Genomic DNA, 11,455 nt, shown 5'->3' on the forward strand with positions numbered 1-11,455 from the left:
GGCACGGTGCGTAAAACATGGCACTGGAACCGTGACCAACTCCGCTCGCCAACCTGTGTCCCTCCCCATTTTTTTTTTTTGGGGAGGGGGGGGGGGGGGGGGGGGGGGTTGCCTCTCGTGCTCTCGTCTCTGCCGTAACTCCTGATCTCTCCATCTGCCTCCGCCTGTTTCCAGGGCAGGCTTTTGTCGCCTGCCATGATCTCCTCCCATGTCCACGATGACCTAAACTCCCTTCTCTCCCGTGCCCAGGATCCCTTCTCCGCCTGGCCATGCTGCTTGGTCATTTTGTGGTGGGTAGTTCTGTCACGACTTTCGTCAGAATGAGGATCGGACCAAAGCGCAGCATGGTAAGTGTTCATATTTTATTTCTCAAAAAACACTCGAACAAAGTGAAAAACCGAAACAGTTCTGTCAGGTGCAGACACTGAACAGAAACTAAATACCCCAAAAACACAGGTGGGAAAAAAGGCTGCATAAGTATGATTCCCAATCAGAGACAACGATAGACAGCTGCCGCTGATTGGGAGCCACACTCGGCCAAAAACAAAGAAATAGTGCGTAAAACATGGCACTGGAACCGTGACCAACTCCGCTCGCCAACCTGTGTCCCTCCCCAATTTTTTTTTTGGGGGGGGGGGGGGGGGGTTGGCTCTCGTGCTCCCGTCTCTGCCGTAACTCCTGATCTCTCCATCTGCCTCCGCCTGTTTCCATGGCAGGCTTTTGTCGCCGGAAATACAAAATATAAATAATAAGTTATTTAAATAAAAAACGATAATTTATTATTTAAATATAATAAATAGACTGACAGGGTCCCACATGATTGTATTCATGCTTTATAAACTGGTAAGGGTGTAGCTTCTGAAATGAGTCTGGATTGTCAGTACAATTGTGCCATAAGGATATCCAATATTTGCAGATGACGTTTCATCTCTTTCCTGATGAGCACTGTAGTTCTGAAAAACAGAACATTTCAAATATTAGTGGGGTGAACTTTCTTGGCAAAATAGTGACCATATTGTCTTGAACAACATAGAATGAACTGGTGCCATATGCATTAAGCTTCTCGGAGTAGGAGAGCTGATTTAGGATCAGTTTTGTCTTCAAGATCACTATAAATAAGTACAGAGGAGACCTGATACAAGATCAGCACTTCTGAGATGCTTAATACATATGTCCCCAGTACTCACTATTTTTTTAAAAGAACACTGCCCCTGTTTACCCTAGTTTATATTCATGATTACATGTATTAAACACATTTCCATACGAAATCAAACTCACCATTTTTCTCAGAACCTTCCTATTCAACTTCTTGAAGTTTCAGTCTCCTCTCAGGTTTCATGGCAGGTGATACATGGCGGACAAAATGAAACAATACTTTAGCATCATACAGATGTAGGATCTTCATTTGATCCCTTTTTTTCTGAGAATTTTTCTGCACGGCAGGAAATTGAAATTTAATGTGTATTCAATGTTTGAAAATGATTCTAAAGATTGTAATTTCCACTTTAAAATATCAAACTTGATTTGCCATAATGAAAAATGCATCAAAGCCCATGAAAACGTTCCATTAATTATAATCCACAATAATTTACATTTCTCATTGCTGCAATATTATTTATGTGATGTGGCAAACGGGCTCAAAATCTGTAATAACCCATATCCAGTGCGTTTGGAAAGTATTCATACCCCTTCCCTTTTTCCAAATGTTGTTACGTTACAGCCTTATTCTAAAATGGATTAAAGAAAAAAATGATTCATCAATCTACACACAATACCCAATAATGACAATGGAAAAACAGAAATACCTTATTTACATAAGAATTCAGACCCTTTGCTATGAGACTCAAAATTCAGCTCAGGTGCATCCTGTTTCCACTGGTCATCCTTGAGGTGTTTCTACAATTTGATTGGAGTCCACCTGAGGTAAAATCAAATGATTGGACATGATTTAGAAAGTCACACCCTGCTATTTAAGGTCCTATAGTTGAAAGTTCATGTCAGAGCAAAAACCAGGACATGAAGTTGAAGAAATTGTCCGTAGAGCTCTGAGACAAGATTGTGTCGAGGCACAGATCTGGGGTAGCGTACCAAAACATTTCTGCAGCATTGAAGGTCCCCAAGAAAACAGTGGGCTCCATCATTCTTAAATTGAAGAACTTTGTAACCACCAAGACTCTTCCCAGAGCTGGCCGCCTGGCACAACTGAGCAATCGGGGGAGAAAGGCCTTGGTCAGGGAGGTGACGAAGAACCCGATGGTCACTCTGACAGAGCTTCAGATTTCTACTGATTTCTACTGAAACAAGTGTCTCTGGTCTTATGAAATATATTTGGCCTGAATGCCAAGCATTACGTCTGGAGGAAACCTTGCACCATCCCTACGGTAAAGCATGGTGGTGGCAGCATCATGCTGTGGATGTTTTTCATTGGCAGGGACTGGGCGACTAGTCAGGATCAAGGGAAAGATGAACAGAGCAAAGTACAGAGATATCCTTGATGAAAACCTGCTCCAGAGCGTACAGGACCTCAGACTGGGGCGAGGGTTCACCTTCCATCAGGACAACGACCCTAAGCATACAGCCAAGACAACGCAGAAGTGGCTTTGGGACAAGTCTCTGAATGTCCTTGAGTGTCCCAGCAAGAGCCCGGACTTACGCTAAAATGATCGAACATCTCTAGAGTGACCTGAAAATAGCTGTGCAGCGACGCTCCCTATCCAACCGAATAGAACTTGAGAGGATCTGCAGAGAAGAATGGCAGAAACTCCTCAAATACAGATGTGCCAAGCTTGTAGCATGATAGCCAAGAAGACTCAAGCCTGTAATCACTTCCAAAGGTGCTTCAACAAAGTTCTGAGTAAAGGGTCTGAATACCTACGTAAATGTGATATTTCAGTTTTGTATTGTTATTATGTTTGACAAAATATCTAAAACATGTTTTTTGCTTTGTCATTATGGGGTATTGTGTATAAACTGAAGAGGGGAAAAATCAATTTGATCAATTTTAGAAAAAGTCTGTAAGGTAACAAAATGTGGAAAAAGTTGAACATATGTGTACTTTATAAGTCAATTTCTCCACTTGTAGAGTTAGTAGGCTACAGCTAAACCAGGGCTCTCCAACCCTGTTCCTGGAGAACTGCATTCCTTTAGGTTTTCACTCCAACCCTAATCTACCACACCTGATTAATTAGGTAGTTGATAAATTTAACCAGGTTAGTTACAACTGGGGTTGGAGCGAAAAATTACAGGAGGGTACCTCGACATAAACGGGATTGGAGAACCCTGACCTGAACAGGGATTATACTTTAAATAGACCCGTTACTTACGCAGGAATTAAGGTTCTCAAATTGGTTTTCTAGAATTTTGAGGAAATCGTCCAGGTTTTCTTGTTCCAGGTGACGGACTTCATATTCCCATCAAACAGTTTTGTGATTTTATAGATGGCCTCGTTCCGGAATCTGACTTTGTCCTCAACCTACACAGGAAGATATTAAAAGAAGATTATAAACAGTATAGGCTTCCGTTATGGCATCAATATAACATTGGGTCAAGACCGCAAAACCAAAGCATATCAGAACATGATTAGTAAAAATTCTAGCCTTTACCTCGGCATCATCTATGTGTCTGTAAAGTGATGTTGGGAAAAAGACTGGGGCATTCTGCTTTGTTATATCTCCTCCCTGGAAAACAATCAATATAGGGTGTTAAGTCACGTGTACTTCAAGAGCAATCAAGACAGACATAAAGTATAGCTTATACTGCAAGTACAGTAGGCCTAATGTAGATAGCGTCTCTTGATATCTCTGTCATTATAGCCTTAGCGCCCTTTTAGTATGTATATTCAAATATAGGCTAACAGTTTTCTAACACAGATGCTAAACATGAAACATATGACTATTTTACTTGGTTGGTTGTTTTGCTGTCCTTAATACATGCATTCAGTCTCCTTTTACAGTGTGCTGATAACTCACCATCTGGTCCAGCAGGGAAAGGTATTCTGCGCTCAAGTGACCGTAGTGGTGTCGGCTCCAGTCACAGCAATGACACACGCTCTGCATACTGCAAATAATAAGACAAATACAAGTCCAGCTCTGCATTGTATACATTGTAAACAGCTATTTGTTTCGCTGTTAGTTTTCCATATGAGTTTGAACATATTCATTGTGTTAAGTAGTTTTATGTGGAATTGGGAAAGGGAAAACTGAATGGAGAATTTCCCACCGATCAACCTACCGGAGGCGGTGACTTCCGAAAAAAAACCCAAGTAAATCTATTCACATTCTCCTTGAAATCAGCTTTAAATTATAATTGAATCACAAGGTAAGATTATTCATTTTAGATATCGGCTTGACTATTACTAGCGACTATAGGCTATTCGCGAGCTTTGCTTTCAACTGCTAATAACTTCGCTTGAACCGAAAAAAAAGTCCGATAATATCGTCGAAGGCGAAAACCCAAACTTCTTAAGAAATGTAGCCATATAAGACATTCATTTAGTGGTTTTCGATCAAAGTTAGTCCGAAATATTGTTCCGTAGTCCTCTGCTGTTGCGCTACAACGGAAAAGTGAATGGGAAACGTCAGCGTCAATACCCACATCTCCCAACTTTCATTTTCACAATGACGTAACCAACTTTCAGCTTACTGTTGTCTGCTATGTATGCAATGTTGACAAGCAACGACAACATGATTTGTTGGAACTTTCTATTTTCTTTGTGTGTGTGTGTGTGTGTGTGTGTGTCATAGTGCTGTGCACGTTTTTGACTCTGCAAGGTCAAAACTTGGCATTGGTTCATTTCTCCCTTTTTCTAAATAATGTTGGGATTAATTCATAATATTCAAAGTCTGTTTAACTGTAAAGATCATAGTATATTATCCTGTAGGGAAGTGGTCACCAAAACTGTCTGCACGGTCCTGGAGACCAGCAGGAGAAGGTGCAGGCTTTTTTCCAACCCAGTTCGAAAACACCTGTTCCATCAGGGTCTTAATAAACTCTGTCTTCCTTTCCTGTGGCTGTCCTCGTGAGAGCCAGTTTCATCATAGTGCTTGATGGATTTTGCAACTGCACTTAAAGAAACATTCAATGTTCTAGAAATTTCCCGCATTGACTGACATTCATGTCTTAAAGTAATGATGGACTGTCACTTCTCCTTGCTTATTTGAGCTGTTCCTGACAGAAATATGGCCTTGGTATTTTAGCAAATAGTGCTATCTTTTGTATACCACCCCTACCTTGTCACAACACAACTGATTGGCTAAAACGCATTAAGAAGGAAAGAAATTCCACAAATGAACTTTTAACAAGGCACACCTGTTAATTGAAATGCATTCCAGGTGACTACCTCCTGAAGCTGGTTCAGAGAATGCCAAGAGTGTGCAAAGCAGACATCAAAGCTGGGTGGGTACTTTGAATAATCTCAAATATAACATATATTTGGATTTGTTTAACAATGTTTTGGTTACTACATGATTCCATATGTGTTATTTCATAGTGTTGATGTCTTCACTATTATTCTGCAATGTATAAAATAGTAAAAATAAAGAAAAACCCTGAGGTGTGTCCAAACTTTTGACTGGTACTGTGTATATATATTCCGGACTCCGACATATTTCTATGTTTCTTATGTCCATTCATTTTCTTTTAGATGTGTGTGTATTGTTTTGTATTGTCAGATATTACTGCAGTGGTAGAGCTAGAAAAACAAGCATATAGCTACAGCCGTTAAAATATCTGCTAAATGTGTGTATGCGATAAATTACAATTTATTTGATTAAAAAAGATTACAGCTGTAGAGGACACATTTATTTAATTTTAATATATTTCATTATTACAATAACAAACATTTCCTATCAGGTGTCAATAATAAATACAGTATGCAATGGCCTTCATGAATAAAAAAAAATGTACGGATACATTGATACATTAGGCTATGTATAGCCTAAGTCAATCACATAACTATTCAGAATAAAAAAATATTTACTCCTCGGAGTTGTGAATACATGACTACACAATAAATAAATACGTTAAAAAAACAAATAAGTAAACATGTAAAAATATATAGTTAGATATATGAATAGATACATAGATATATAAATAACAAATATCTACACAACACACACATAACGCTCATTTGCTACTTAATGTTGTGTCTAGTCTTTGTAGGTGTGTCAGCACCACTGTCCTTATGTCTTCCCAGCCGCTCGCGCTGTAATCCTGCATAAACGAAATACACTTGTTAATATTTGAGAATAGACACATATTGTATCATCACATAAAAACATCCAGATTTGGTGAATGTACTCTCTTTGTAAGACAAATGGATCAACCTACCTCGCGTTTCAAGAAATGCTTCAGGTACTTGAAGTGAAGGCTCATCTTTTTGTTCACTCTGTTGACAGATTTGGACAGTCTAGTTTTCATAGCCTTTACCTGTTAGAACAAAATACAAATCATTCATTTAATATTATGTTTTGAATAACATGTAACCACTTATATTATAATTAAGAAGGATAGTATAATGTTTTCCTTTTTGCATTACTGTTAAAGAGGCGAAAATCACAAATGACATACGCATTGGTCCAGCTCCGAGGTCTGGCGATAGAGGTCATTCATAAACTTGTCAACTCCTTTCTGGTCCCAGGCGGTGGACTCATATTTACCACTGCTGTACAATTTCTTTATAGCGTTCAGAGTATGCGAAATGAAGGCAATCTGTTCGTCAGCCTAGAAGAAGAGTGATTTGTATTAGTGTATGCCTTATGAATTGATGGCAAATATCGAAAAATTATAGCAAATTGTAAATTCGTTATAACCTAATTATATACTTTGCATTCAGAAAGTGTTCAGAACACTTCACTATCTGTACATTTTGTTACGTTACAGCCTTATTTTAAAATGTAATAAATATGATTTCTTTCATCAATCTACACACAATAACCCATAATGACAAAGCCAAAACATGTTTTTCGACATTTTTGCTAATTTATGAAAAACAAAAACTGTTTTTTGCTTCTTCATTATGGGATATTGTGTGTACATTGATGATGTTTTTTTATTTATTTGTAATCCATTTTAGAAGTGGTCTGTAACATAACAAAATGTTGAAAAGGTGAAGGGGTCTGAATACTTCCCGAATTCAGTGTTTAATCCACTCTTAGAAAAAAAAGAGTTATGGATAGAACAAAACATTTTTTATGCATATTTCTTACCTTGAAATTATTGACTTGTCTGTATTGTTTGTCAGGGAAAGTGATCTGAGGTCCTCGAGAGACTTCATGACCCTGAGATGCCAAAAAATATAAACAAAATATTGCATTATTATTATTGTACAAAAAGGAGTCAGGTAATTTCAATGAAACACAGCAGCTCATGAAATGTTGAAAAGATGACAAGAGCTCAATGACCAGGAACAAGTGATTAAACATGACCCTATATCCTACCATTTTCTGAAGCATCGTTATGGTGTTGTTGCTGAACACTTGGAACATGCTCGGAGACCGAGGCAGTGTCTTCATCCATGTGCATCCGATGGTTTTATTCCAGGTGCAAATCGTCATGACCAAGCACATCCAAAAGCTGATTGAACCCATTTTAGCGTAGGTCTACTGTAGTTCTCGGTCTGTCCGCAATCAACGTTGGTGCACTTCCGAAAGATAGACTACTTCCTATAATTCCGACAAAAGTAAGTTGTCCGCAACGGATAAAGATATAACGTGTTCTTCCTGACTGATCAATACCAGTTCTGCCACCCAAGTTCTCCCATGCTCCAACCTGTGTCGATCCTTTATACAACGAGTCTGCAAGGTGTTCCAAAAGTGAAAGGTGGAAGTTCCCTTACACTTTCATACCTAAGTGTTGTTGTACGTGTGGAGAAAATGCATCGAAAGGACAGGTGCATCGCTCGAATAATTGTTACATCTTCAGCTATTTGCTATTTTATCATGAAATTTTGACCTTTCAACCAGGATTATTTTGATGAAAAAAATAAACATGTGAATCCATCGGACTATGGCCGAAATAAATATCACCATATAGAACACATTTAGTTTGGCCTTTCACTTCGAAAACCAAAGTATTTAATGTTTGAAAACGCAACACCTTTTCAGTTGCACACAGAAACTTTGGTGTCAACTACGTTGTAACCACCTGCTTATAGGGTAATTGTGGTTTGTGGACCCCAACTGTCTATGTAAAGATACAGATCAACCTTGTATGGGTTGTATGAATTACACACTCAACATTACTTTATTTCGTTTTAGAAACAGGTTTGGGTGGTCTGAAATATTTTGATAGACCCCCTTCTATATGCTCCCGGTTTTCAGAAAAAAGACATTTGAGCCTATATTGCGGGGGCTTTTGAATCTGGGCCATTAGGAATGTGTGCGTATGATACTTCTTTCACGTAGATAATCTGTCTCTGTATTCAATAGTCTTGTCTTTAATGGGCTTGTAAATACATATTTTATTTATTCCTCCAGTTATGTAAGTTGATGGGACCTCTGCATCTATTACCTTTCCTCCCCAGCTACTGAAGAGTATAGGCTTTGTTTTAAGAGCGATTGGTACTCTCCATTGAACTAACATTCAAAATATAATAATGATTATGTTGCAGTATATACTTTATATTATTAATAACTACATGAATAAACCATTTTTTACAGTGATAAAATGCCACAATTATATGATGTCTTGTTTAAAAGTGTATTGTAAAGGCGTTTGTTGTTTTTCATTGAAGATGATGTTGGTATGGTATTATGGTAACATTTCATTGAGAAATTCGTCTTCATTAATCGGTTCATTCAGGTCACACATCTTTACAAAATTACTAGCACATTTCTAACAAATATAAGCTGTGTGTGCGTGTGTTTATTCAAATATTATACACACTCTAGAAAAGGGTTCTATATAGAACCTTCAGGGGTGATATATATGAAACAATCAATAAAACCCTTTTTGGTTGTATCTAGAACTTTTTACTTATAAAGAACACTATTACTTATAAAACATGTTTTAATAAACTTATGCAAAATGTAACTACAACATGCTACCATGACACGTACATTCTTGGCATTTTTAAATTCTTCTGAAAATGTCTCAGGATGCCCTCTATTTCAACTCTCAAGACCTCCCGTGCGCACGAACTGATTTCTGAAAGAAAAAGCAGGAAACGAATATATTTTATTTTATTTTAAAAAGAAACATGGCACACATAGGCTTACATCATAGGTATAGGGACCCAAAAACAAACAAAAAAGTAAACATAGGAGATGTTTTACCTCATGTGAAAGAAAGTCATCCAGCTGTTTGAAGTAGTTCTTCACCTTATCTCCAATGCGAGGGTTAAGATGCACACTCATGTTTCTAACCCGGGAAAAATAGTAAACATAACAAATAACTTTAATATGAATTTCCTTGTGAATAATATTAATACAATGAATTACACGGATACTATGATTAATAAGGTAATAGCCTACTGTGCAATGCAATGAACAAATACAACATCACCAAGTCTCCTCCCTTTGCCCGGTGTCCCTAAGGTCCTACAGACTGCAAGGCCCTGTTTACAGAAGTCTTCCGGCACTACGGGGTGCCTGAGGATATAGTTTCTGATCGGGGTCCCCAGTTCACTTCCCGGGTTTGGAAGGCGTTCATGAAGCGTCTGGGGGTCTCGATCAGCCTGACCTCTGGTTTTCACCCTGAGTGTAATGGGCAGGTGGAGAGAGTGAACCAGGATCTGGGCAGGTTTCTGCGGTCGTATTGACAGGACCGGCCTGGAGAATGGGCGAGGTTCGTTCCATGGGCCGAGATGGCCCAGAATTCACTTCGCCACTCCTCCACGGACCTGTCGCCGTTTCAGTGCGTGTTTACGGTCCGGAGGAGAGGTGTTGGGTACCGGTGGGGGGCATCTTGGACCCATCTCTGCTGGGTGAGTTCCACCGCCTCCATCCTGATAGCCCTGCACCTCGCCCTCTGGGTCGTCCTCGAGGCCTGCGTCAACGTCCACCAAAGGTGGCTCCTCTCTCTGTTCGGGCGGCGCTCGGCAGGTCGTCGTCACCGGTCTACTAGCTGCCACCGATCCTTTTTTTTTTCCTTTTCTTTTGGTTATGTTTGTTTTGTGTTTCACCTGGTTTCATTTTGGTTAATTAGAGGGGATATTTAATCTCGCCATTTCCTTTGGGTTATGTGCGGGATTGTTTTTGTTTGACTGTCAGTAAGTTTTGGGTTGCGTTTTCTCTTGTTCATTTTTTAACAGGTGTTTTAGTATGGTTTGTGGCTACTGTTGTAGTCCGGAGTCCTGTTATTTTGAACTTGTTAAATGAAACGCCCTTTTCTTTCGGAACTTGTTTTTCCTGCGCCTGACTCCACACCCACATCTCCTTGGGGAGATCTGACATATTTTCTGAAATTACAACACTTTTTGTAGATACCCCCTCCATTTTAGGGGACCAAAAGTATTGGGAGAAATGAACTTATATGTGTATTGAAGTAGTAACACGTATTTGGTCCCATTTTGATAGCTCCCAATGACTAAATCCAGTTTGCGACTCTACAAACTAGTTGGATGCATTTGCTGTTTGTTTTGGTTAAGTTTCAGATTTATTTTGTGTCCAATAGAAATTAATGGTAGATCATGTTTTGTGTCATTTTGGAGTCACTTTTACTGTAAACAAAAGAAGAATATGCTTCTAAGCACTTCTACATTTATGTGGATTCTACAATAATTTTTGATAATCGTGTATGAATCTTTGAATAATAAGTGAGAAAGTTACAGAAGCTAAAATATTATACCACAAGGACAAAATAAACTCTTACCATTACAACGTTACTTAAAATGATAAGGTTGTCTGTGATGAGATACAAACTCGCTGCCTTTCGTTTGCTAGACGTTCACGTTATATGCCTACCCAGATGCACAAATAGATTGTTTTTTTGCGTTGTTTGTCATTTATTTTTTTACTTGTCTTGGCACCACACCTCTCCCTCTCCCTCTCCCTACCATCTCTTACGACCGGAAATATCTACTGGACATCAGAACAGCGATTACTCACAACGAACTGGAAGAAGCTTTTTTCTTTACAAGTCTGACGAGAAAGACATACTGATTTCCCAGGAACTCATCACTAAGCTAAGGACCCTGAGATTAAACATCTCCCTCCGCAACTGGATCCTGGACTTCCTGATGGGCCGCCCCCAGGTGGTAAGGGTAGGCAACAAAACATCTGTCACGCTGATCCTCAACACTGGGGCCCCTCAGGGGTGTGTACTTAGTCCCCTCCTGTACTCCCTGTTCACCCAATAACTGCGTGGCCAAAAACGACTCCAACACCATCATTAAGTTTGCTGACAACACAAAGTGGTTGGCCTGATCACCCACAACGACCAGTCTAAGGAGGAGGTGAGAGAACTGGCAGTGTGGTCACCGGCTTTCTAATCACCACCGATCCATGTTTCATTTTCA

At 39.3% G+C, this 11,455-nt stretch overlaps 1 protein-coding gene and 1 pseudogene across 1 annotated transcript; both read right to left on the bottom strand.

Moving 5' to 3' along the window:
• Positions 1–703: 703 nt before the first annotated feature.
• On the bottom strand, positions 704–4,103 carry LOC118937714 (annotated as a pseudogene).
• Positions 4,104–6,123: 2,020 nt separating this feature from the next.
• On the bottom strand, positions 6,124–7,621 carry LOC118937711 (interferon a3-like). Its single transcript, XM_036938099.1, has 5 exons — positions 7,437–7,621; positions 7,206–7,277; positions 6,568–6,720; positions 6,328–6,426; positions 6,124–6,210 (listed from the first exon to the last, which is right to left on the bottom strand). Exons 1-5 carry the CDS (start codon positions 7,584–7,586, stop codon positions 6,124–6,126), a joined length of 561 nt encoding a protein of 186 aa, XP_036793994.1. The 5' UTR covers positions 7,587–7,621.
• Between the last annotated feature and the right edge of the window lie 3,834 nt (positions 7,622–11,455).

Source organism: Oncorhynchus mykiss, chromosome 12, assembly GCF_013265735.2.
Source record: "Oncorhynchus mykiss isolate Arlee chromosome 12, USDA_OmykA_1.1, whole genome shotgun sequence".
NCBI lineage: Eukaryota > Metazoa > Chordata > Actinopteri > Salmoniformes > Salmonidae > Oncorhynchus > Oncorhynchus mykiss.

Coding starts and splice junctions, on each gene's coding strand:
- LOC118937711 (XM_036938099.1), bottom strand. CDS start 7,586: ATGGGTTCAATCAGCTTTTGGATGTGCTTGGTCATGACGATTTGCACC. Junction 6,721..7,205: donor GACAAGTCAATAATTTCAAG/GTAAGAAATATG, acceptor CTCTTCTTCTAG/GCTGACGAACAGATTGCCTT. Junction 6,211..6,327: donor AGCATTTCTTGAAACGCGAG/GTAGGTTGATCC, acceptor TCGTTTATGCAG/GATTACAGCGCGAGCGGCTG.